Source organism: Chiloscyllium plagiosum, unplaced genomic scaffold, assembly GCF_037043375.1.
Source record: "Chiloscyllium plagiosum isolate Xiang-an unplaced genomic scaffold, Cpla_swu_hap1 HiC_scaffold_16, whole genome shotgun sequence".
Classification (NCBI taxonomy): domain Eukaryota; kingdom Metazoa; phylum Chordata; class Chondrichthyes; order Orectolobiformes; family Hemiscylliidae; genus Chiloscyllium; species Chiloscyllium plagiosum.
This window is the reverse complement of record NW_028270154.1, coordinates 87,136,791-87,164,522: the sequence shown is the minus strand read 5'-3', so window position 1 is coordinate 87,164,522 and position 27,732 is coordinate 87,136,791. Positions and strand designations below refer to the sequence as shown.

General features: G+C 44.8%; 1 protein-coding gene across 2 annotated transcripts in view; it reads left to right on the top strand.

The window, feature by feature from the left end:
- Positions 1 to 23,329, top strand: part of mchr2b (melanin concentrating hormone receptor 2b) — a 60,695-nt gene extending 37,366 nt beyond the window's left edge. Inside the window, exon 2 of one of the 2 annotated variants that reach the window (XM_087995066.1) lies at positions 22,663 to 23,329. In XM_087995066.1, coding sequence (XP_087851192.1) covers positions 22,663 to 22,702 — 40 coding nt within the window. In that variant the 3' untranslated portion in view covers positions 22,703 to 23,329. Of the gene's footprint in view, positions 1 to 15,328; positions 17,638 to 22,662 lie in introns of those variants that run through there. The other variant, XM_043704192.2, reaches the window with a different exon arrangement.
- Positions 23,330 to 27,732: the final 4,403 nt, after the last annotated feature.

Genomic DNA, 27,732 nt, shown 5'->3' with positions numbered 1-27,732 from the left:
GGGCTGGGTGTTGGTGTGGACTGAGGGCTGGGTGTCGGTGTGGATTGGGGCTGGGTGTTGGTGTGGACTGGGGGCTGGGTGTCGGTGTGAACTGGGGGCTGGGTGTCGGTGTGGACTGGGGCTGGGTGTCGGTGTGAACTGGGGGCTGGGTGTCGGTGTGGACTGGGGCTGGGTGTCAGTGTGGACTGGGGGCTGGGTGTCAGTGTGGACTGGGTACTGGGTGTCGGTGTGGACTGGGTGCTGGGTGTTGGTATGGACTGGGGGCTGGGTGTCAGTGTGGACTGGGGGCTGGATGTTGGTATGGACTGGGGGCTGGGTGTTGGTGTGGACTGGGGGCTGGGTGTCGGTGTGGACTGGGGGCTGGGTGTCAGTCTGGACTGGGGGCTGGGTGTTGGTGTGGACTGGGGGCTGGGTGTCGGTGTGGACTGGGGGCTGGGTGTCAGTCTGGACTGGGGGCTGGGTGTTGGTGTGGACTGGGTGCTGGGTGTCAGTGTGGACTGGGGGCTGGGTGTCGGTGTGGACTGGGGGCTGGGTGTCAGTCTGGACTGGGGGCTGGGTGTTGGTGTGGACTGGGGGCTGGGTGTCCATGTGGACTGTAGTTGTGGGACTATTAGTCTGGCGTTTCTCTCCTGTCTACTTTACTCCTACCATCTGCCATGCTGGACTTTTTATTTTTGTATTTTTCCGTTTTTTTTCCCTCAGAAATTGACCTGAAGAATCTGTGCCCAGGTACCTTGTACCCATGATGGCATCGTACGTGATGTCTTATCAACATGTACTGTAGTCATGATGAGTACTTGTGACAGTTAAGCTAATTTTATTCACTTTTTACCATTCAAAAATATACCCGAATCATAAAAACTATCTTTGTATATTTACATAATTACAAACGCAGTTCCGTCTGTACAGTAGCGTATCAAATGCACAAACAAACATTGGAGTTTGACTCTACCTCAACAAACTAAAGGCTCCTCTTACAGATACAAGTCTATATTTCCATGTGTTTGAGGCACTGGGAGGGTTTGATTACTGAACCGACCCCTATTTCTCTTCAGCGTGAATCCCTCAGAAGGTGGTCTTTCCCCACTGCACCTTGGTAGGAGCTGCACCAGGCTTTAGTGCGTCCCTCAGTACATAGCCCTGGACCTTGGCATGTGCCAGTCTGCAACACTCAGTCAAGGTCAACTCCTTGCTTTGGAAGACCAACAGGTTTCGGGCAGAACAATGAATGGTCCTCCAGGCGCAGTTGACGTTTGTCTCGGTGTGTGTCCCGGGGAACAATCCATAGAGCACAGAGCCCCGCGTCACAGCACTGCTGGGGACAATCCTTGCTGTCCCCACTTACTGAAACGTTGCTTTAATGTCAAGGGCTATGATCTTCAGCTCTCCTCTGGAATGTGATTCGACTCACAAAGCTCATTTTGCTACAACATGACTTATACCTTCCTCTGCAAACCCGCGCTATAGAAAGTCGCACTTCGGAAAACCGCTGTAGAAAATCACGCTGTTGAAGATCGCTGATAGGAAATCACTCTACCCGCTCAGTAGAAAGTTTGCGTTATCCAAACACTGTCTGCAATTCATCAATTGCATTATAGCCAATTTGCGCTAATGAAATGCACGGTATACTAGAACAGTCTATACTGTTTAGATTCATACATGAATGATTCTGCGGGTAAGCTTATAGAATGTATAGAACGAAAGGCCAGTGTCAATCAGTACACTTAGTCGATTGAGTATAATGGACAAAAAATGAAGAAGAGAAAATGTTGGTATGTTTCAGTTTCTTTGGCGCCACAGGAATTCAAACCTCTTGCTAAAAGTGCTTAACCAAGCCCTTGATTTGTTTAATGCACTAATTACGGAGATTGCTCCATATTGCACCTTACTGGAGGTAGCTGTCTCTATATAATAAACACGCAGGTATTGTGTGAACTCCTGGTTGACTGGGTATATTTGTGACAGATTTATTCATGGAAAGCTAGCGAGGATGGAGAGAGCAACTGATTGTCAGATTGTAATGAGCCGCATGGAAGGAAGGGAAGATTATGACAGACTCATCGTTGGTTCACCTTGCTTCATTCACCGCACAGCTGGTGTTATTTGTACTTGCCTTTGAAGTTTTCCAGGTCACACATAAATTTGCAGAGGCGGGGGCAGACTAACTGAACGTATGAGGTCACTCTGTTGCGGATAATTGAAGGAACATTTTTACTGCTGAGAGGAGTGGAGCATAGGTGCCTCAGTGATATTTGCCGACACATAACACAGTTTACAGAGCTCATAATGAAGTGTGCTGCAGGAAATGTGTCTGTCTCAGAGGTACTGTGATGAGGCGTACAGTCTGTGAAAGTCACAGCCAGACATTCTTGGATGAGTTAGCTGCTATCAATCAGCTCGCTGAGTGGGATGCAAAGGCTCTAAACCTGGATTTGCAGTTTGTCTGGTTTCTGTGTGTTCAGCCAGACAGACATTCTAGATGGTCCAGGGCTAGGGAGTGGAAAGAATGGATAAGTATCCTGTTTTTGATTGTGGGACAATGTTGTCTGCAAACATGCGAGTCTTGACCTGAAATTGTCTAAGCATGGAGTCTGGTTTACCACACCTTATTTGACACACCTGCTACTGAAGGGCAATAGTACCTCAGTTGTGTGGGGGCATTCTGGCTAAGATTGCAGACGATACAAAGATAGGTAGAGAGACAGGTAGCATTGAGGAGGTGGGGAGGCTGCAGAAGGATTTGACACGTTAGGAGAACGGGCAAAGAAGTGGCAGATGGAGTACAAAGTGGGAAAGTGTGAGGTCACACACTTTGATAGGAAGGATAGAGGCACGGACTATTTTCTAAAGAGGGAGAAACTTCAGAAGTCTGAAGTGCAAAGAGTCAAGGGAATCCCAGTCCAGGATTGTCTCGTGGTTGAGTCAATAGTTAGGAAGGCAAATGCAATGATGGCATTATTTTGAGAGGACTTGAATATAAAAGCAGGGATGTACTTCTGAGGCTCTGGTCAGGCCACATTCAGAGTATTGTGCGCAGTTTTGGGCCCCATATCTCAGGAAGGATGTACTGGCCTTGGAGTATGTTCAGAGGAGGTTCATGAGAATGGTCCCAGGAATGAAAAGCTTAACATATGAGGAACGTTTGAGGACTCTGGGTCTATACTCGATGGAGTTTAGAAAGATGAGGGCGATCTCATTGAAACTTACAGAATACTGAATAGCCTGATAAGATGTTGGGAAGATATTTCCATTGGTTGGAGAGACTAGGACTTGAGGACACAGCCTTAAGGGATGACCTTTTAGAATGGATAGAAGGAGAAATTTCTTCAGCCAGAGAGTGGTGAATCTCTCCACAGAAAGCTGTGGAGGCCGGGTCATTTAGAATATTTAAGACAGAGGTAGATAGGTTCTTGAGTATCAAGGGGATCAAGGATTAAGGGGAGAAAACAGGAGAATGGGATTGAGAAACTGATCAGCCATGGTTGAATGGTGGAGCAGATTGATGGGCTGAATGGCCTAATGGCTACTCCTATATCTTATGGACTGGGTCAGGGTGGCATCTAGTCAGGTTATAGTAGAGAGGGTGAAAGTGTTTCTATATCTTAACCCCAGGGACCAACATCTTTATAGCATCAACTCCTCTCTCCATTGCAAACCTCTTTCTTTCCCTTCATTGGATCCATGTGTGTTCAATAATTTTCAGAAGCTACCTCACCTGTCTCTTCAAAGTTGAGCAAATAGAGGATTCTGGGTAATCCAAGATGGAGGACGGGAAGACTTTCTGGCTGTAACAGCTGCTCCTTTTTTGAGGTATTTCTGGTGTTGGAGGTGATTTCCTCGAATTCCAGGAGCAGCAATTACTGTTTTGTATGCTGTTGCATTGTTTTGGAACTTTGGGGAAAAAAATGTCAAAATAACAACAGTTTTAAAAGGGAGAAGAACAAACAAAGGAAGCACATGATGAAGTCATTGCAGGAGAGAGAGAGACAGAAAGATAGAGAACCTGCACAGTTACTGCCTTCACTGTTTGAATTCATGTATCGCTGGACATTGGAGTGCATCTGGGAAAATTTAAAAACAGTGACATTCACAACTGATCTTAGAGGAACTGTTGGGCAAAGTTCACAGCACAGAATCAGATAAGTTAATCGTTGTTTTAAGTGTGGCCTACAGAGAATCTGCAGTAGTGAGTAGAGTGGGTTCTTTCTTGATTATATGTTTTTGGAGATAGGTCTCTTGATTAAACTTAAAATATAAGCCATAACTATCAATCTAACCTGGGGCAGTGTTTTGTTGAGGAATAAGACAGTGCTACTTTTTGGGTCTGTAGATTGTGAAGGAGCAAAAATGGCCTTTAATAGAGTGATATGAACTTCTTGTCAGATGTGGGAGTTTAAAGAGAGTTTAAGGGTTACGGCAGATTATATCTGCTATAAATGCTGCTGGCTGCGAATCTTATCAGATTGAATGGATCGGTTGGAGAGACAGTTAGAAGCAATGAGAAATTTGCAATAGTAACAGTATGTGATGGATGGCAGTTATAGGAAGGGGGGAAAGTCTCAGATACAGTCACATAGATGGGTTAACTCCAGGAAGGGTAAGAGAGGTAGGCAGCTAGAGCAGGAGTCTTTTGTGGATATACCCATTTCAAACAGGTATGCTGTTTTGGAAAATGTAAGGGGTGATGGATTCTCAGGGGAACGTAGCACAAATGGCCAAGTTTCTGGTATTGAGACTGGCTCTAATGCAACGAGGGGCACGTCGGGTTCCAAGAGATCAATTGTGTTAGGGGATTCTGTAGTCCGAGGTACAGACAGACTTTTCTGTGGCCAGCAGCGAAAAAGCAGAATGGTGTGTTGTTTCCCTGGTGCCAGGATCAAGGATGTCTCCGAGAGGGTGCAGAATGTTCTTACGGGGGGAGAGAGGTCAGTAAGAGGTCATTGTCCACATTGGAACCAACGACATAGGAAGGGAAAAGGTTGAGATTCTGAAGGGAGATTACAGAGAGTTAGGCAGGAATTTAAAAAGGAGGTCCTCTAGAGTAATAATATCTGGATTACTCCCAGTGCTACGAGCTAGTGAGGGCAGGAATTGGAGGATAGAGCAGATGAATGCATGGCTGAGGAGCTGGTGTATGACAGAAGGATTCACATTTTTGGATCATTGGAATTTCTTTAGGACTAGAAGTGACCTGTACAAGAAGGAAGGATTGCACCTAAATTGGAACGGGACTAATATACTGGCAGGGAGATTTGCTAAAGCTGCTCGGGAGGATTTAAACTAGCAAGATCGGGGGTGGGACCCAGGGAGATAGTGAGGAAAGAGATCAATCTGAGATGGGTACAGCTGAGAACAGAAGTGAGTCAAACAGTCAGGGCAGGCAGGGACAAGGTAGGACTAATGGGACCTAACAGGGAAGGCAGATGAACTCAGGGCATGGTTAGGAACATGGGACTGGGGGATATCATAGCAATTATGGAAACATGGCTCAGGGATGGGCAGGACTGGCAACTTAATGTTCCAGGATACAAATGCTACAGGATGGATAGAAAGGGAGGCAAGAGAGGAGGGGGAGTGGCATTTTAGATAAGGGATAGCATTACAGCTGTGCTGAGGGACGATATTCCTGGAAATACATCCAGGGAAGTTATTTGGGTGGAACTGAGAAATAAGAAAGGGATGATAACCTTATTGGGATTGTATTATAGACACCCTAATAGTCAGAGGGAAATTGAGAAACAAACCTGTAAGGAGATCTCAGCTATCTGTAAGAATAATAGAGTGGTTATGGTAGGGGATTTTAACTTTCCAAACATAGACTGGGACTGCCATAGTGTGATGGGTTTAGATGGAGAGGAATTTTGTTAAGTGTGTCGATGACAATTTTCTGATTCAGTATGTGGATGTACCTACTAGAAAAGGTGCAAAACCTGACCTACTTTTGGGAAATAAGGCAGGGCAGGTGACGGAGGGGTCAGTGGGGGAGCACTTTGGGGCCAGCGACCATAATTCTGTTAGATTTAAAACAATGAAGGAAAAGGATAGACCAGATCTAAAAGTTGAAGTTCTAAATTGGAGAAAGGCCAATTTTGATGGTATTAGGCAAGAACTTTCGAAAGCTGATTGGGGGCAGATGTTCGCAGGTAAAGGGACGGTTGGAAAATGGGAAGCCTTCAGAAATGAGATAACGAGAATCCAGAGAAAGTATATTCCTGTCAGAGTGAAAGGAAAGGCTGGTAGGTATAGGGAATGCTGGATGACTAAGGATATTGAGGTGAAAATGTGTTGCTGGAAAAGCGCAACAGATCAGGCAGCATCCAGGGAACAGGAGAATCGACGTTTCGGGCATAAGCCCTTCTTCAGAAACGTCGATTCTCCTGTTCCCTGGATGCTGCCTGACCTGCTGCGCTTTTCCAACAACACATTTTCAGCTCTGATCTCCAGCATCTGTAGACCTCACTTTCTCCTTAAGGATATTGAGGGTTTGATTAAGAAAAAGAAAGAAGCATATGTCAGGTACAGACAGGATAGATCGAGTGAATCCTTAGGAGAGTATAAAGAAAGTAGGAGTATACTTAAGAGGGAAATCAGGAGGGCAAAACGGGGACATGAGATAGCGTTGGCAAATAGAATTAAGGAGAATCCAAAGGGTTTTTACAAATATATTAAGGACAAAAGGGTAACTAGGGAGAGAATACGGCCCCTCAAAGATCAGCAAGACGGCCTTTGTGTGGAGCCGCAGAAAATGGGGAGATGGGGAGTATTTTGCATCAGTATTTACTGTGGAAAAGGATATGGAAGATATAGAAATAGGGAAATAGATGGTGACACCTTGCGAAATGTCCATATTACAGAGGAGGAAGTGCTGGATGTCTTGAAACGGGTAGAGGTGGATAAATCCCCAGGACCTGATCAGGTGTACCCGAGATCTCTGTGGGAAGCTAGCGAAGTGATTGCTGGGCCTCTTGCTGAGATAGTTGTATCATCGATTGTCACAGGTGAGGTGCCAGAAGACAGGACGTTGGCTAACGTGGTGCCACTGTTTAAGAAGGGTGGTAAAGACAAGCCAGGGAACTATAAACTAGTGAGCCTGACGTCGGTGGTGGGCAAGTTGTTGGAGGGAATCCTGAGGGACAGGATGTACATGTATTTGGAAAGACAAGGACTGATTAGGGATAGTCAACATGGCTTTGTGCGTGGGAAATCATGTCTCACAAACTTGATTGAATATTTTGAGGAAGTAACAAAGAGGATTGATGAGGGCAGAGCGGAAGATGTGATCTATATGGACTTCAGTAAGGCATTCGACAAGGTTCCCCATGGGAGATTGATTAGCAAGGTTAGATCTCATGGAATATAGGGAGAACTAGCCATTTGGATACAGATCTGGCTCAAAGGTAGAAGACAGGGTGGTGGTGGAGGGTTGTTTCTCAGACTGGAGGCCTGTGACCAGTAGAGTGCCAAAAGGATCGGTGCTGGGCCCTCTACTTTTTGTCATTTACATAAATGATTCAGGTGCGAGCATAAGAGGTACAGTTAGTAAGTTTGCAGATGACACCAAAATTGGAGGTGTAGTGGACAGTGAAGAGGGTTAACTCAGATTACAACAGGATCTGGACCAGATGGGCCAATGGGCTGAGAAGTGGCAGGTGGAGTTTAATTCAGATAAATGCAAGGTGCTGCATTTTGGGAAAGCAAATCTTAGCAGGACTTATACACCTAATGGTAAGGTCCTAGGGAGTGTTGCTGAACCTGAGTGCAGGTTCATAGCTCCTTGAAAATGAAGTCGCAGGTAGATAGGATAGTGAAGGAGATGTTTGATATGCTTTCCTTTATTGGTCAGAGTATTGAGTACAGGAGTTGGGAGGTCATGTTGCGGCTGTACAGGACATTGGTTAGGCCATTGTTGGAATATTGCGTGCAATTCTGGTCTCCTTCCTATCGGAAGGATGTTGTGAGACTTGAAAGGGTTCAGAAAAGATTTACAAGGATGTTGCCAGTGTTGGAGGATTTAAGCTATAAGGAGAGGCTGAACAGGCTGGGGCTGTTTTCCCTGGAGCGTTGGAGGCTGAGGGGTGACCCTATAGAGGTTTACAAAATTATGAGGGGCATGGATAGGGTAAATAGGCAAAGTCTTTTCCCTGGGGTGGGGGAGTCCAGAACTAGAGGGCATAGGTTTAGGGTGAGAGGGGAAAGATATAAAAGAGACCTAAGGGGAAACTTTTTCACACAGAGGGTGGTACGTGTGTGGAATGTGGTGCCAGAGGAAGTGGTGGAGGCTGGTACAATTGCAACATTTAAGAGGCATTTGGATGGGTACATGAATAGAGTTTGGAGGGATTTGGGCCGGGTGCTGGCAGTTGGGTCTAGATTGGGTTGGGATATCTGGTCGGCATGGACGGGTTGGACCGAAGGGTCTGTTTCCATGCTGTACATCTCTATGACCCTATGACTCTAACTTGATGCTTATGTGAAAGCTTTAACGTAGAGAAACATCCCAAGGTGCTTCGCAGGATCTCTATGGAACACGAAGTCAGCCCAAGGCCCAGAAGGAGCTTTTCACAATCAGATGAAGATTAAAGTGAGTTAGAGATGTCAAGAGAGAATTTCAGAGGCTGAGGCCTACGCCATGGAATCTATGACCACCAGGGAGTGGAGCAATAAGACCGGATTATACACAAATGCAGATAACTTAGTGGGTTATGGTGCTGGAAGAGATTTTAGAAATAAGGAGGCCATGCAGGGACTTGGATAAAGGAGTGAGAATTTTGACAGTGGCTGGACAGGGAGCCAACGTAACTTGGGAGCACAAGGGGGTAATAGGGAAACCAGGCTTGGTGCAAGTTAAAACACAGACAACAGAGTTTTGGATGCCTTCAGGAGGACAGAATGTGAGAGATCTGTATGGAATACAATGAGTTAATGAAAGAATGGTTGAGGGTTTCAGCAGCAGGTAAGCAGTCAACAGCTAAGTCAGAACGATTTAACGCAGATTGAAACAGGCAGCTTACTAATGACCTGAAAATAAGGTTGGAAACTCATTTCAGGATGACGTGGAATGGCAAGGAGGTGGTCAGACTGGCTTAATTAGATTAGAATCCCTACAGTGTGGAAACAGGCCCTTCAGCCTAACAAGTCCACACCGACCCTCCGAAGAGTAACCCACCCAGACCCATTTCCCTCTGACGAATGCACTGAACACTATGGGCAATTTAGCATGGCGAAAGTGAGGACTGCAGGTGCTGGAGATCAGAATCAAGATTAGAGTGGTGCTGGAAAAGCACAGCAGGTCAGGCAGCATCCGAGAAGCAAGAAAATCGATTGTTACGGGCAGGAGCCCTTCGTTAGGAATTTAGCATGGCCAATTCACCTGACCTGTACACCTTTGGACTGAGAGGAAACCAGAGCACCCGGAGGAAACCCACGCAGACACGGGGAGACCGTGCAAACTCCACAAAGACAGTCACCCGAGGCTGGAATCGAACCTGGGCCCCTGGCGCTGTAAGGCCTGATGAAGGGCTCTTGCCCAAAACATCGATTTTCCAGCTCCTCGGATGCTGCCTGACCTGCTGTGCTTTCCCAGCACCACACTCGCGACTCTGATCTCCAGCATCTGCGGTCCTCACTTTGTCCTGGTTTAATACCAGACTGTCACCAAGTTAAAAGACAGGGCGAGAAGGCGGAGGCGAGATCCTTTATCCTTTATCACAATCCCGTGGAGTGTAATCTGTGGCTTCGATTCAGGTTATTTCCATAAACACATAAGATATAGCAGCAGATTAAGGCCATTTGGCCCATCAACCTGCTCTGCCATTCGATCGTGGCTGATATATTTCTGAGCTCCAATCTCCTGCCTTCTCCCCATAACCCTTCATTCCCTTCACTAATTAGGAATCTATCTCGGTCTTAAACACACTCAATGACTTGGCCTCCACAGCCCTCCACTCTACCCAGGTCTCTCAGAGTTCTGTGAGCTGATCTTCCTCCCCATCCTTGTAAACTCCATCGAGTACAGACCCAAAGGCTTCATACAACAAGCCCTTCATCCCCAGGATCATTTTTGTAAATCTTCTCTGGAACAACCCCCCCCTCCACACCCCCCCCCATGTCCAGTACATCGTTCCCTGGGTACAGGACTCAAAACTGCTCACAATATTCCAAGTGTGGTCTGACCAGAGCCTTATACAGCCATTGCTGTACACCACTACTGTTGTACTGTAGCCCTCTTGAAATGAATGCTCACATTGGATTGGCCTTCCGAACTGCATGTAAGCCTTAAGAGAATCCTGGACTAGCGCTGCCAAGTGTCTTTGTGTTTCAGATTTCCAAAGCCTTTTGCCGTTTAGAAAGTAGTCCACTGACTGATCTCTGGGTCTGCTTTTCTCTTCAGTGATAGTTTCTGATTTTTCTTTGATATTTTACTCAGGAGCAGATAACCCCAGACTCTCCAGTGAGATAATTTGATGAGGTTAGATTCATGAAACAGGTGGACAAGCCTGCACCCCTGCAGCCATTACACATTTGCTAAAGCACTGGGTCTGCTTTATAAAAGGCTCAGGTGATGAGCTCCAGTATGGTTAGCCATTGCTTGTTACTCAATGAGCTTCATGAGGAGATTCATTAGTATTTCCCCAATAACTTTGTCAACATTATCACATCTTTCCTACCAATGTGCATACTTTGACACTTTCCCACAATGTCTTCCATCTTTTCTGCCCCTGTTCTCACCTGTCCAAGTCCTTCTGCAGCCTCCCTACTTTCTCAACACTACTTGTCCCTTCATCTATCTTCATGTCTTTCGAAAACCTAGCAACAATGCCCTCAGTTGCTTTTGTCCTGGTGGTTAATGTATAAGATGAGCAGTTATGGTTCCAACATGGATCCCTGCGAAACTTCACTAGTCACCGCGACCATCCTGAAACAGAGCCCCTTCATCCTCACTCTCTGTCTTCTGCCAGTCAGCCGATCCTCTCTCCATATCTTGCCCCTAACACTGTGGGCTATTGTCTTATTGAGCAGCCTCCAGTGCAGCACCTTGTCAAAGGCCTTTTGAAAATCCAAATAGATCACGTCCACTGGCTCTCCTTTTTCTAACTTGTTTGTTACGTCCTCAAAGAAGTCTAACGGATTTGACAGGCATGACCTCCCCTTGATGAAGCTTGCTGACTCAGTTCCATTTTACCAAGTATTTCACAACATCATCTCTCTCAATGGATTCTAAAATCTTACCAAGTTCAAGTCCCACCTGTTCCAAAGGTGTGTAACAGCCTTGCTGCATGGGTTGATTAGAAAATATCTCGAATACTGACTGAGGTAGCAGCCTTTATTTCACTCAAGTACGGCTGATGCTTTTCCCATGGAGACAATCGGCAAGGTGCTATCTGGAGTTGGGGAACCAGCATGCTGCTTTTGTTTATACCGGAGCAGCGCGGAACAATTATCGATGGAGAGTAACACGTGCTCTGCTTCTCTCCATTTCCTTTCCGATATGTTCCATCCTTTCCCTGTCTCCAATGTGTCTCACAGAGACACAGCCTCATATTGTTGGCTGTAAGAACAGCAGCCAGTGAGAGAAGGATTAGCTGCTACCTTTCAAGAAGCCAAAACCAAGCAGCTTGTTTGTGCAATTTGATTTATTTTCAAAATCCTGCTCCAAAGTGCAGATGAAAAAGTGCTAGTTGTATAAAACAATGTGTTTGATCAGAATCAAGGCAGGTGCTGCCACTTCACTGCCTTATCACCTTTGCTGTTCATATTGTACTGGGCTCTGGAAATAATAGAAATTATTGACTGCCTACAGATTGTGTGCTGTTTGAACAAAATACTCACAACCTCTCACAGGCATATACTCTATCGACCCCACACACACACAGAGACACACACACACACGCACACACACTCTCCCTCTCTCTCCCACACACACACACACACTCTCTCCCTCTTTCCCACACACACACACACACTCTCTCCCTCTCTCCCACACACACACTCTCTCCCTCTCTCCCACACACACACCCACACTCCCTCTCTCCCACACACACACTCTCTCCCTATCTCCCACACACACACACACTCTCCCTATCTCTCCCACACACTCTCCCTGTCTCTCCCACACATGCACACACACTCTCCCTGTCTCTCCCACACACACACACACACACACACTCTCTCCCACACATACACACACTCTCCCTCTCTCTCTCACACACACACACCCTCTCCCTCTCTCTCCCACACACACACACTCTCCCTCTCTCCCACACACACACACTCTCTCCCTCTCTCCCACACACACACACTCTCCCTCTCTCCCACACACACACACTCTCTCCCTCACACATACACTCTCCCTCTCTCCCCCACACACACACACACACTCTCTCTCTCTCTCTCTCTCACACACACACACTCTCTCTCTCTCTCTCACACACACACACACTCTCTCTCTCTCTCTCTCACACACACACACTCTCTCTCTCTCTCTCCCACACACACACACTCTCTCTCCCTCTCTCCCACACACACACACACACTCTCCCTCTCTCCCACACACACACACACACTCTCCCTCTCTGTCCCACACACACACACACACTCCCTCTCTCTTCCTCACATTCACACACACATATGTAAGTCTATGGGATGAATTTCCATTTGGAAATATATTTTATTTTGTTCAAAAAGCACACAATATGCAGGCAGTCAATTTTTTTTTATAATCCATGTGACATTTTATACATTCCTACTTTGGAAATAGAACTAGTCTGACTCAAGATTGGAATACAGGCAGACTGTAACCTTACACCTTTAACACATTGTCTGAGCTGAGATGTCACCTTTTTTTTGATAAAACCTTAAGTTATCTCGGGAATGAGACTTGAAAGAAGTTCTGGGATTTACATATTAATGAATCAAAACCTGCAACCCATTCTAAAAGGTGAAAGGCTTAACAGCAATCTAAGTTTATTCAATATATCGCATCAGTGTATGACACTGTGATCTTTTGTGATAAATTCTGTGTGCTATGACCCTACTTGACCAGTTACCTGACGAAAGAGCAGCGCTCCAAAAGCTAGTGCTTCCAAATGAACCTGTTGGACTATAACCTGGTGTCGTGTGATTTTTAACTTTGTCCACCACAGTCCAACACACCAGCACCTCCACTTCAGTGAATGGGATAGAGTGGATAGGGACAAACTATTTCCATTTGGAGATGAAAAAAGAATGGGAGAGTTTAAATTTAAAAGGATTTGCAAAAGGAATCACTGTGATGTGAGAAAAGCCTTTTTGACAAAGCGAGAAGTTGGGGTCCGCAATGCATTGCCTAGAAATGTGATGGATGCAAGTTTGATTGAAGCATTTAATAGAGAATTGGGTGTTTATTTTGGTGGAATGATGCCCAAGGAGATAGGGACAAAGCAGGTGTTTGGCACAAGGTAATGATTCACTTTTGAAAAAAACCAATGCAAACACAAAGGGCCGAATGGCCTCCTTCTGGATTCGATGTTAGCAATGATGTGGAGAAGCCGGTGTTGGACTGGGATGGACAAAGTTAAAAATCAGAATTAAAAACCTGGTATTGTGTGATTTTTAACTTCTTCTGGAGTGTACCATTTCAGTGATTCTGCGGAAATTGTGCGAGTTGTTTAAAAAACAGACTTGTTGCTAACTTGTGACTTTCGTCTTGTTTAAATACTGTGGTGTCTAGTTGATGAATGTTTTCATCGAGTCCTACAGCATGGAAACAGACCCTTCAGTCCAACTAGTCCACACTGACCATGTTCCCAAACTGAATTAGTCCCACTGCCTTCTCCTGGCCCATATCTTATTCATAGTTAAAAATCACACAACACCAGGTTATGGTCCAACAGGTTTATTTGGAAGTACAAGCGTTCGAGCTAGAGCTTCCAATTAAACCTGTTGGACTATAACCTGGTGTTGTGTGATTTTTAACTATGTCCACCCCAGTCCGACACTGGCATCTCCAAATCTTTCCTATTCATGTGTCCATCAAATGTCTTTTAAATGTTGTAACTGTACTTGCATCCCCCACTTTCTCTGACAGTTTATTCCACACATGAACCACTCTCTGTGGAAAAAAGGTGAAGCTCATGCTCTTTTTAAATCCTTCTCCTCTCGCCTTAAAAATGTGGCCCCTGGTTTTGAACTCCCCCACCCAAGGCAAAGTACTGTATCATTCGCTGTAACTAAACCCTCATGATTTTATAAACCTCTTTTGGGTCACCCTGCAACTCGAAACGTCGACTCTTTTGCTCCCCAGGCACTGTCTGACCTGCTGAGCTTTTCCAGCAACTTCTGTTCTTGTCCCTGATTTACAGCATCCTCAGTTCTTTCGGGTTTTTTTCCCACGAAACAGAGCCAGTTTCATAATATGAATGACCAGTTTGTGTACAGTTTCCTGACACAGCCATGGTTTGATTTGATTTGGTTTGATTTATTATTGTCACATGTACCTTGATACAGTGAAAAGTTTTGTTTTGCGCGTAGTACAGGCAGATCATACCATACAAAGTGCATTAGAGTAATAGATCAGAGCAAGGGATACAATGTTATACTTGCAGAGAAGGTGCACGAAGAGTGAGATCACCATTAGATTTTGAGAGGTCCATTCAGCAGTCCAATAACAGTAGGGAAGAAGCTGCTCTTGAATTTGTTGGTGTGTGTGTCTGTATCTTCTGCCTGACGGAAAAGGGTGGGAGAGATTATAACCGGGGTGGGAGGGGTCTTTGATGATGTTGGAGAACGTTGAGATGAGTTCGGTGGGGCAAGAGCAGGCTGAGATAATGAGTTGGCTGGGGCTGAGATGAGTTCAGTGGGGCAGGAGCAGGCTGAGACAATGGGTCAGCCGGGGCTGAGATGATTCCTAAAGAAGGGTCATGCCCGAAACATCGATTCTCCTGCTCCTTGGATGCTGCCTGACCTGCTGCGCTTTTCCAGCAACACATTTTCAACTTTGATGATGTTGGCTGCTTTCCCAAGGCAGTGGGAAGTGTAGATGGAGTCAGTGGATAGAAGGTTGGCTTGCAGTCATTCTGAAACCTGAATGTTTTGTACATCAAGACTTTAATTACAAAAGTCAAGAAATTGTAGAAGATCCCGACAAAACAGTTTGATTCCACTTTGTCCGTGCTTCCCAATTCAGGGCACCGGAAGAGGTGAGCGGGAGGGTTACAAATGAACAGGGGAGGGACAGAGGGCTCAGAAATAGTGAAACGCTCATGATATCTCTCTGGTCATGATCCAAATAATGTAGTAAATCAGCACTGTATTCTAACCGTAACAAATGAATTCTTTTGTTCTTCAACAGATATATTGCAATTGTGCATCCCACCACCGAGAAACGAACCATCTGTCGGACAGTGCTTGTAAATGTCCTTGTTTGGCTTGGCAGCTTGTTACTGACAATCCCAGTCATGCTATATTCCAGGACGATCCAGACAGGAGGCTCGGAAATATGTGCCCTGGACCTGCCCTCTGGAGCAAAGGACATGTACTGGTATACACTCTACCAGTCCATACTGGGATTTATCATTCCTCTGATTATTATAAGCACTTTCTACTCAATGACTCTCTTCCACGTCTTTAAATCACTCCGAAGAGTTGGCAGGAAGCAATCCGTGCAGGCAAAGAGAGCGACCAAGACTGTTCTCATGGTGATTGGTGTCTTTCTGGTTTGTTGGTTGCCTTTTCACGTGATGCAGGTGCTCAACCTAACCTCCGTGACCCCCACCTTGCTCTTTCTTTACATCTATCACGTTAGTATCTGTCTGAGCTATGCTCACAGCTGTGTCAACCCTCTCGTTCTCCTGTTCTTCACAAAGACCTTCCAAGAGCGTTTGTGTGGCACAGTGGCAAAGAGCAGTTCCACCTCTCATGTCAAGTTGACCACCACCAGAAGGGCTGGTACCTGTGAAAGCATAGAGATAGAGTGTAAGAGCTCAGTGTGAATGCTCTCTGAATAGGTGACACCCACTTAACACAATGGAACCACATTGTTCCCACTGTAATAAAGACACTGCAAGCCCTCAGCAACTGGAGAGAGGGACTCTGTTAACATTTCAAACTTTTCATCTGGTTTTCCTATGGTCTTATTAGGTTCTTGATTGTCAAGGGGTACGGGAGAAGGTGGGAGAGTGGGGTTGTGAAACTTATCTGCCTTGATTGAATGGCGGAGCAGACTCAATGGGCTGAATGGCCTAATTTCTGCTCCTTTGTCTTATGTTTTATGGTTGTTTCTCTTTCCATAGATGCTGTCTCAGCACTTCTGGTTCCTATTTCAGATCTACAATGTCCGCCAGTATTTTGTTTTGATTTTATTAACAGTCTTATTGTGGATAATCTAGGACGTTTTCTCCCCCTGGAGCGTCGGAGGCTGAGGGCTGACCTTATAGAGGCATATAAGGTCATGAGGGGCATGGATATGGTGAATAGCAGGTGTTTTGTTTTTCTCTCTAGAGCAGGGGGAGTTCAAATCTAGGGGGAATAGCTTTAAGATGAGAGGAGAAATAATCAAAAGGGACCTGAGGGGTAACTTCTTCATACAGAGGGTGGTGTGCGCGTGGAATGAACTGCCCCAGCAAAGTGGTAGTTGGAACATTTAAAAGGTATTTGGATAGGTACATGGATAGGAAAGGTTTTGAGGGATATGAGCCAAAGGCAGGCAAATAGGACTCATTTAGTTTGGGAAACTTAGTTGGGCCAAAGGGTCAGTTTCCGTGCTGTATGACTCTTAACTTCGATTCTGTGTGAGTTTGATATTCTTCCAAAGATTTGAGACTCTCAGAATAGAAGTCACGAAGCATCCTGAAGTCAGGTAGAAATCTGAGGGATGCAGGATAGATGTTAGATATGGAATGGAGAACCTTATAATTTGACCCATCAACATGCCTTCGATTAGCTGTTTCAGGCGAGGTCAAGAGGGATGTAAAAGAATTGGGAGTGTTGTGGTACTGATTAGGGAGAGTATCACAGCTGCGCTGAGGGAGGATGCCTTGAAGGGCCAGGATAGAGCTCAGGAATAGGAAGAGTACAGTCATTCTGATGGGGTTGTACTACAGTCTTCCCAACAGCCACAGGGAGATAGAGGAACCGATATAAGGACAGATTATGGCAAAACATCAGGATTATTGTAGTAGATGATTTTAATGTCCTCAGTATTGACTGGGACTCCCTTAGTGGCTGGGGCTTGAATGAGGGTGTGGGGAACAGAATTTGTTAGGTGCGTCCATGAGGGCTTCTCGAAGGAATATGTAAATAGTTCAACACAGGAAGGGACCATGGTAGATCTGGCATTGGGGAATGAACCCAGACAGGTGATCCAAGCTTTAGTGGGCGAGCATTTCAGGAACAGTGACCATAATTCTGTAGGCTTTAAATTACTTGGAATCATAGAATCCCTACAGCACAGAAAGAGGCCATTCAGTCTGCACCAAATGGGACTAGATTAGGATATCTGGTGCAAAGATCATTCACCCAATCCCTGTAATCCTAGATAGGGTTTTTAACCATGGCTGACCCACCTGACCTGCACAGTATGGGGCGTTTTGTTTTTAGAATTGCCAATCTACCTAACTGACCCATCTTTGGACTGTGGGAGGAAGCCAGAGCACCCAAAGGAAACCCATGCAGACACGAGGGAGAATGTGCAAACTCCACACAGTCAGTCGCCTGAGGCGGGAATTGAACCCAGGTCCCTGGCACTGTGAGGCAGCAGTGCTCACCACTGAGCCATGCTGTAGATAAAGATGACTAGAGCTTGGATAAAAATACTGAATTGGGGAAATGCGCACAATGACAATAGTAGTCAGGAACTGGGGAATGTAGACCAGGGACAGCTGTTTGAGGGTAAATCCACATATTCTGAGGAAGGGTCACTGGACCTGAAACATTAACTGTGCTTTCTCTCCACAGATGTTGCCAGACCTACTGTGTTTTTTCCAGCAATTTCCGGTTTTGTTTCTGCTTTCCAACACCCACAGTTCTTTGGATTTTTTTTGTCTGGCATTTGGAAACCTTTTAAAGGCCAATCGATTAGAATTCATGACCAGCGTGTTCCTGTAAAAGTGAAGGATGAGGATGGCAAGACTCAGGAACCTTTGATGACAAAGAAATTGTGAGCTTTAGTTAGGAAGGAAGAAGAGGTATGTGTAAGGTTGAGAAAACTGAAGATGGACAGAGCCCTGGAGGAATGCAAACAAAGCAGGAAAGAATTCAAACAAGGAGTTAGGAGAGATAAAAGGCACCATGAAATGACCTTGACAAACAGGATTAATGAAAATCCCAAGGCCTTTTATATGTACATAAGGAGTAAGAGATTGGCCAGGGAAAGACTAAGTCCACTAAAGGACAAAAACAGAAATGTATGCAAGGAACCATAGGATGTGGGTGAGCTCCTTAGTATTCACAAAGGAGAAGGACATGATGGACAGTGACTCTAGATAGGGGTAAATTGAGATTCGAGGGCATGATAATATGAAAAAGGAGGAGCCCTTGGGTGTTGCGTGTATGGAATGAGTTGCCAGAGGAAGTGGTGGAGGCTGGTACAATTACAAGATTGAAAAGGCATATGGATGGGTATATGAATAGGAAGGGTTTAGAGGGATATGGGCCAAGTGCTGGCAAATGGGACTAGATTAAGTTGGGACATCTGATCGGCACGGAGTGAAGGGTCTGTTTCCATGTTACACATCTCTATGACTCTACAACAAATCCTTGGGCCTGATGGGATCTATCCCAGAATTCTGCGGGAGACGAGGGAGGAGATTCCTGGGCCCTTGTACGAAATCTTTGTAAACTCTTCAGTCACAGGCAAGGTCCCTGAGGACTGGAGGATAGGCAATGATGTTCCTTTGTTTAAAAAGAGCAGCAAGGATAATCTGGGATTTAAAAGGCTGGTGAGCCCACCTTCAGGGAAATTATTGGTGAAGATTCTGAGGGACAGGATTTGTTTGCATTTGAAAAAATATGGATTTATTAGCGATAGGCACCATGGCTTTCTGCAGGGCAGGTCTTGACTCACAAACTTGATTGAGCTTTTTGAGGAAGTGGCAAAGATGCTTGATAAGGGCAGGGCAGTGGATGTCTACCTGGACTTTAGCAAGGCCTTTGATAAGGTCCCTCATGGAAGGCTCATACAGAAGGTGAAGTCACATGAGATCCACTGTTACGTGACGGCAATGAACCCCTCCGTTAATTAAATAAGCACCAGAAAAGCTCACCTCGTCTTGTAATCTGTTAGAGTATGAGTGACAGAGAACTCCCAAATTACACCATTTAAAAAAAATATTAGTGCATTCTTTAACATTAAAAGTTGACATTAAACAACAACTATTCACAACTCTAAGCCCCCCCCTTTCTCTTAACTGCTTATTATCTGCCTCCAACTCTATAAAAATATACTATTCCAATAAAACACTTATTAAAATTACATCAACTTAATTTCAAAACGACACAGCGGCTGTTGTCTTCGGGGGGTGTCTACTTCCGGCTGAAGATCTCCCTGGTTTGTCTTAGTGCGAATAAGTTTCATATGAAAAGGTACCTTTGATAGTTGCTCTGTCTGATTTTCAAAATGCCTGCCTTTCTTGTATCCCCAACAGCGGATCGTCTCATTGGTTCAATGTTGGCAAACCTCGTGCGACTGTTTGTGGGGAGTTTGCACATTCTCCCCGTATCTGCATGGGTTTCCTCTGGGTGCTCCCATTTCCTCCCACAATCCAAAATGTGCAGGACAAGTGAATTTGCCAGGCTAAATTGCTCATAGTGTTAGTGCATTAGTCAGAGGGTCTGGGTGGGTTACTCTTCAGAGGGTCGGTGTAGATTTGTTGGGATGAAGGGCCTGTTTCCATACTGTAGGAAATCTAATCTAAACAAAGTTCAAACTTGATTAGGTTTTAGTATCCTGGGGCCCATAATTTAAACTGATTGGTTACATTTGAATTGTTGTCAAAACAGCAACCAACTCAGGGATCCACTTCACAGCCAAGTGTTACATATTTTCAATGTTCCAGTATGCTCTGAGACTGCTTTTGTAAGCACTCACACTCTCTTAAAAACACAGAACATGCCTTCAAGGTCAGAGTATTGAATACAGGAGTTGGGAGGGCATGTTGTGGCTGTACAGGACATTAGTTAGGCCACTGTTGCAATATTGTGTGCAACTCTGGTCTCCTTCCTATCAGAAAGATGTTGTGAAACTTGAAAGGGTTCAGAAAAGATTTACAAGGATGTTGCCAGAGTTGGAGGATTTGAGCTATAGGAAGAGGCTGAACAGGCTGGGGCTGTTTTCCCTGAAGCATCAGAGGCTGAGGGGTGACATTATAGAGGTTTACAAAATTATGAGGGGCATGGATAGGGTAAATAGACAAAGTCTTTTCCCTGGGGTTGGGGAATCCAGAACTAGAAGGCATAGGTTTAGGGTGAGAGGGAAAGATATAAACGAGACCTAAGGGGCAACTTTTTTACACAGAGGGTGGTACGTGTGTGGAATGAGCTGCCAGAGGAAGTGATGGAGGCTGGTACAATTGCAACATTTAAGAAGCATTTGGATGGGTATATCAATAAGAAGGGTTTGGAGGGGTATGGGCTGGGTACTGGCAGGTGGGACTAGATTGGGTTGGGACATCTGGTCGGCATGGACCGGTTGGATCGAAGGGTCTGTTTCCATGCTGTATATCTCTATGACTCTAAAACTTCGTAACACCACAGTGAGCTGGTAACATGGATACAGAACTGGCTTGGTCATAGAAGACAGACATAAATGATGTAAGAATAATGAGAGAAAGGAGGTTTTTCTGACTGGAAATCTGTGACCAGTGGCGATCCATAGGGATCTGTGCTGGGATCTTGATTAATTGGTCCAATGGGTTGAGGAGTGACAGATGGAGTTTAATTTGAATAAATACGAGGTCTTGCATTTTGGTAAAACAAACTGAGGCAGAACTTACACAGTTAATGGTAGGGCCTTGGGGAGTGTTGTCAAACAGAGAGACCAAGGAGTTCAGATACACAGTTCCTTCAAAGTTGCATCACAGGTAGACAGGGTAGTTAAGAAGGTGTTCAGCATGCTTGTCTTCATTGCTATTACTACTGGCTATGAGTTGGGATGTCATATTGCGGTTGTACATGACTTTAGTGAGGCCACGCTTGGAGTACTATGTCCAGTTCTGGTTGCCCTGCCAGAGGAAGGATATTGTTAAATTGGAGAGGGTTCAGAAAAGATTTACCAGATGTTGCTGGGACTGGAGCATCTGAGCTTTAGAGATAGGCTGGGATATTGTTCACTGGGGCTTAGGAGGTTAGGGGTGACCTTGTCCACATTGATGAAATCATGAGGGGCATAGATAAGATGAATAGCAGAGGCTTTTGATCTGAGGTGGATGAGTTCAAGACTCGGGGTGCATATTTTTAAGGTGAAAGGATAAAGATTTTAAAAGGATCCAAGAGGCAACGTTTCCAGGCAGAGGGTGGTTCATGTATGGAATGCACTGTCAGAGGAAGTGGTAGATGCAGGTACAGTTATAACATTTGAAAGACATTTGGATAGGTACATGAATTTGAAAGGTTTAGAGAGATGTGGGCCAAATGCAGGCAACTAGCTTAGTTTGGGAATTGTGGTTAGCATAGAGAGTTGGATTGAAAGGTCTGTTTCCATGCTGCATGTTGCTATGAAAATGCAGAGAGACTGGATAGGGCATATTTTAAGAGCAAAAGTACTGACAAAGATGTTACGCAAGGAACATGTAAAGAAAAAAAAAGGAGTAGGTTTTTGTGCTGGACTGCTTGAAAATTGAAGGAAGATATTGGCAATTAAAAAGCAGGAACAGATAGACATGGCGAAGCCCTACATCATGAAGGGCTGATGAAAGGCTTTTGCCCAAAACATGGATTTTCCTGCTCCTCAGATGTTGTCTGACCTGCTGTGCTTTTTTAGCACCAGTCTAATCCTCACTTTTGCCTAGACATGGAGAAGGCTGAGTCAAGGCAGAGCACATCATCAGAAAGGTGATGGCAATAAGTAAAATACATTTCCAAACATTTCTATGCTGAACAGAAAAAGATGCTTATTAAATGTTTGTTAAAGGCAAAATAGAGGAGCCAGAGGGGTGGCATGGTGGCTCAGTGGTTAGCACCGCTGCCTCACAGCACCAGGGATTCAGGTTCAGTTCCAGCCTCAGGTGACTGTCTGTGGGGAGTTTGCACATTCTCACTGTGTCTGCTCAGTGTGGGTTTGCTCTGGTTTCCTTCCACAGTCCAAAGATATGCAGGTTAGGCTGGATTAGCCATGGGAAATTGTGCAGGTTGGGTGGATTAGCCATGGGGAATGAGAGATTACAGGGAGTGGGTGGGATGCTCTTCGGAGGGTTGATGTGGACTCGATGGGACAAATGGTTTGTTTCCACATTGCAGGGATTCTGTGAATTCAGCTTTGCTCAGAGTGGGGTGGATATTTAACTTGCAATTTGGATGTGTGTAAATCTGTGGTTCACCAGTTATTAAAATATTGCCCTATGTTCCTTTTCACTGAAATTAATGCACAGTTCTTATAATGGGTGGACAGTCTGAGGACCTGATATAATTATGTCTGATAATAGCTCAAGATTATTAATATGCCTATCCATGATTTCTCTCTTCTTTCAGCAGAAATGTGACCACTGATGTTAAACTCAAGAATGTTCTGTAAAATGCTGTAATTTCAAGCTGTTGTTCATTAGTTACTGACCTGGGATTAAGTGCACGTACACTGATCTTGGATTGAGATGCAGCTGGGCCCAGAGATATCATTGACAGCTAAGTAGCCTGTTCAGATTCACACGTTAAAGATGGTGTGTGGTGGTGAGGACAATCAACACTTGTGGAGTTGTCTTTTGCCAGGATCTTGTTACCTGCAGGAGTAAGGGAGTAAAAATCAAGCAAACAATTTTTGGAAATGAAAGGCTCGCTTCTCATAACCTGATCAGATCGAAATGTTGACTATTTCTTCTGTACCTGTTGATATGTGGCTTCACTCTTGCGTGGAATAGGACGCAGTACTCCAAGGGAAATAATTTGTAGTATTCCCTTAGAATGACATCTTTCCAGTGTTAAAAATCATACAACACCAGATTATAGTCCAACAGGCTTACGTGGACGTACAAACTTTTGGAGCGCTTTGTCAGGTAGCTAGCGAGCAGTATCATAGGACACACTATTTCTAATAAAAGATCCAAGTGTCAGACAACTGATGCGATGTATTGAACAAACCTAGATTGCTGTTAAATCTTTCATCACTTATATTGGGGATGCAGGTTTGGATTGATTAATACATAAATCTCAGAACTTCTTTCAAGCCACATTCCCAAGATAACTTAAGCTTTTATTTTAAAAAAGTGACAATACATTAAAGATGTGAGGTTCTAGTATGTCTGTATCCCAATGTTGAGTCAGATTTTTTTATAAAACCTTAAGTTATCTTGGGAAAGTAACTTGAAAGAAGTTCTGGGATTTACACATTAATGAATCGAAACCTGCAACCCATTCTAAGTGCATGTTTGGAATGGTATTGCTTTTCTTCAGAACATAAAGGAGCTGTCACATGGTGGGTTTTACGCTGTAGACAGATGGGGAGGGGGAGGAAGTGTATCAGATTGTGAGTGTGCCCTAAGCAAAAGAGAAAGACACCATTCGCCCCTCCTCCCCCTTTCTCAACGGCGTAAAACCTCCCTCTGACTATCCTTTTTGAGTCCTGGAGAGCAGTGATTGAACTCTAAATGTTAACTCCATTAACACTGTCAGGTTTGCTCAGTTTCTCAGGCACTTTCTGTTTTTAACTCAGTTTTCCACATCTGCAGTATTTTATCTTTTACCTATCACAACCTTGAAGAAAAGGTCTTGAAAATGTGAAGTCCTGCCTCTGCAGTTCTCCTGCTCCTCGGATATTGCCTGACCTGCTGTGTTTTTCCAGCAGCACACTCTCTGCTCTGCAGCTCACAGAGTGAATGCCCGATTTCCCATCTGTATTTCTGTTTTCACTGGTCCCGTTCCGAATTAATGGATGTGCCTGTATCATGCATTCCTGATGAAGGGCTTATGCCTGAAACGTGGACTCTCCTGCTCCTTGGATGCTGCCTGACCTGCTGTGCTTTTCCAGTGCCACACTTTTAAACTCTGATATATTCGTCAGCATCTGCAGTCCTCACTTCCTCTCTATCGTATACTCATTGAATGAAGTGGATCATTTTGCACTGTGCGTTTTGTTTGTCCTGAAGCTGTAGTCTTTTTCTTGCGGCTGTTTAATGGTTGCATTGTTCAGGTTAATCATTGCAATGTTAAATATTTGACGATTGATCGCTGTGAGTGATCTACTTCTTACTGTTAAACTAGCTGTGTATTTATTTATAAGATGAGTCGCAAGCAGTTTTGAAGTTTAGTGCATTTCAGTTGATGTAAACATTATTACTTGTTCAATTCTGGCTGTGACTATTTTATTGACTATTAGCAGTTTGATCATTTGAAATAAAATGTGTCTGGGCAAAACAAGGGTGTCCCAATAAGTTGACTTTATTTGCGTTCAGCTGTGATTATGTATCGATAAATAATCATTTCTTACTTGCCAAGTACAAAACAGAACCCTTTTTGTGTGCACAATGAGAAGCAATCATATCCCTGTCTCAACTTGCTCCAGAGACTTGAGATCAGAAATCAGAGCAGACACCATGAGGGGGTGCTGTACTGTTGGATGTGCTGTGCCATGAGGGACTGGATTTTATAAATCTCAAAATATACTTTATTCATTAAAAAGTCTCTGTGTACATACATTGTCGCAAATGCAGCTTTATATAGATGCACATCAAGTTAACCATCAAAAGTTGGATTTTGACTCTATCCAACAAACCAAATACCTCTCTTATACATACAATACTTAATATTCACATTTATTTGGAGCACTGGGAGGGTCCAATAACTGAACAGACCTCCATTTCCCTTCAGCGGGAAGCCATCAGACAGTCGTCTTTCCCCCTTGTGCCTTGGCGGTAGCTGCCCCAAGCTATAGTGCATCGTTCAGCACGTAGTCCTGGACCTTGGAATGTGCCAGTCTGCAACACTCAGTCAGGGCCAACTCCTTGTTCTGGAAGACCAACAAGTCTCAGGCAGCAGAAAAAGCATCTCTCACTGAGTTGACATTCCTCCAGACACAGTCGATGTTGGTCTCAGTTTGCCTTCCAGGGAACAGACCGTAGAGCACAGAGTCCCACGTCACAGAGCTGCTCAGGATGAACCTCGACATGAACCACTCACATTTCTTCAGACTTCCTTTACAAAGGCACATTCCAGAAGGAGATGGGTGACCATCTCTACCCTAAACCCCAATCCCCACAACCACTTCGAGAGCAGCGTGCAGTGACACGGAAAGCCCGGGCGCACGTGAAGGATCTCCCAGGTATTTCCCTTCTCACCACCAGCCGAGCGATGTCTTAGTGCTCATTAGAAAGTTCTGGTGATGAGGCATCTCTGCCAAATGACTTTGACAGTCTGCTCTGGGAACCACTCGACAAGGATCCACCCTCTCCTTTTCCCACAGGGTCTCGAGGACGCTGCGTGCTGATCGCTTTCTGACGGACTGGTGGTCAAAGGAGTTTGCTTTTTGCAGATTTTTCCACGAAGGACAGGTGATACAGAACAGTTCAACTGCTCAGAACATTCCGTAGCAACAAGGCCAGTCCCATCCTTTGCAACACCGGGGACAGGTAGACCCTCAGGCCGTGGTGACACTGAGGGGGTGCTGCACTGTCAGAGTTGTCATACCATGAGGGGAAATTGCGCTACTGGAGGTGCTGTGGTTCACAATAACTTTAAAACCTATCTGTCCTCTTAGATAGACATTATAGATCTTGTGACAATATTCCAAAGATATTTTTGCCCTGGGTAACACTTAATCGCTAACCAACTTCACAAAATCATCATTGGTGATTATCTCAGAGCTGAGCTGTGGGACCCTGTGTGCAAATTAGCTGTCATCTTTTGAAGAGTGACTAACACTTCAGAAAGAGCTTAATTAGCTTTGCCATCCTTGAGATTATGAAAAACAAGTGCAAGTATTTCTTTTTGACACTGGGTACAGTTCCTGCTGCAAAATTAATGGAATAGCAAAATCTGAAGTGGGGACTATTAAACAATTGAATGTCAATAAACATTTTAATGTTCTTGCTGGTGGTCTAATTACACCCAGAAATGTAATGGGAGGAACTCTAAGCCACTATTTCTGCAACAGAAATACGGATCACAGAGCACTGGTTCAGAATTAATCAGTCTGGATTTGAAAAGCACTCGGCTCTATTTAAAAAACCTTTTAATGTGATAAATTGTTTCCAGTCACTGCTTTTGTGCGATCAGTATTTGTTTCTCTGTCTTGTGGTGTAATGAAGAAGCACTGTTTGTCTAATAAGTAATGAAGAATACATTATACCAGCTCTATAATTACAGAGGCTAAAACGTCAATAAAGTAAGGTTCAAAGTCTGTGAGAAGATTTGTAGCTCGGGTGCTCGTTGTTGTGGTTCTGTTCGCCGAGCTGGGAACTTGTGTTGCAGACGTTTCGTCCCCTGTCTAGGTGACATCCTCAGTGCGTGGGAGTCTCCTTGAAGCCCTTTCACTGGCGGCTCCCAAGCGCTGAGGATGTCACCTAGACAGGGGACGAAACATCTGCAACACAAATTCCCAGCCCGGCGAACAGAACCACAACAATAAGTAAGGTTTCAGGCTGAGAGTTACTGGTCCATTGGACAGAGCTTAGTCACACAATAGTGTAAGATCCATCGCCACATCTTTTTTTGAACACAATAATTTCAGGAGTGGATTAGTGCACATCTTGGATGAACACTCCCAATCTGGTCCATCTCTGCAGTTTCTTTAACATTGAATTTACTAAATTAAAAAAACCCAAAAGAACTGAGGATGCTGGAAATTGGAAACAAAGACAGAAATTGCTGGAAAAGCTCAGCTGGTCTGGCAGTATCTGTGGAGAGAAAGCAAAGTTAACATTTCAGGCTTCTGAGTCGAAAAGTGTGGCGCTGGAAAAATGCCAGCAGGTCAGACAGTGTCCGAGGAGCAGGAGAGTTGATGATTTGGGCATAAGCCCATCATCAGGAAATGCTCGAAACATCGATCCTCCTGCTCCTCGGATGCTGCCTGACCTGCTGTGCTTTTGCCAACGCTACACTTTTCGAGTCTGATTTCCAGCATCTGCAGCCCTCGCTTGCTGCTAGTTTCAGGGTTCTGAGGAAGGATCACTCCACCCAAAACGTTAGCTCTGATTTCTCTCCACAGTTGCTGCCAGACCTGCTGAGCTTTTCCCGCAATCGCTGCTTTTTCATTGAATTTACAGTGGGGAAGTGGGAGAATTTGCACAACCTAGATATTTGCTGAGGGAATCTAAATAACACAATTGAATTTTAAGATTCACAGTTGGGGACATTTGGCGATTTTGGCACTCCGAATACCGGTTTCGGTGCAACATGGCCTATTCTGTGCTTGTCTGACCACATCCGGCACCGTTACACTGGGGTTGAGGGAACAATAAAGTGCATGCTATGTGCTGGAGGTAATGGTAATTTTTAAAAAAAACCAAACCAGAGCCTGGAGGCAGCAGCAGCTTGGGGTGGAAGACTTGAACCAGGGCGTGGATTTCCAACAGTGAGCGAGTTCCCTGACTGGAGGTGAGTGGAGCAGAGATTTGC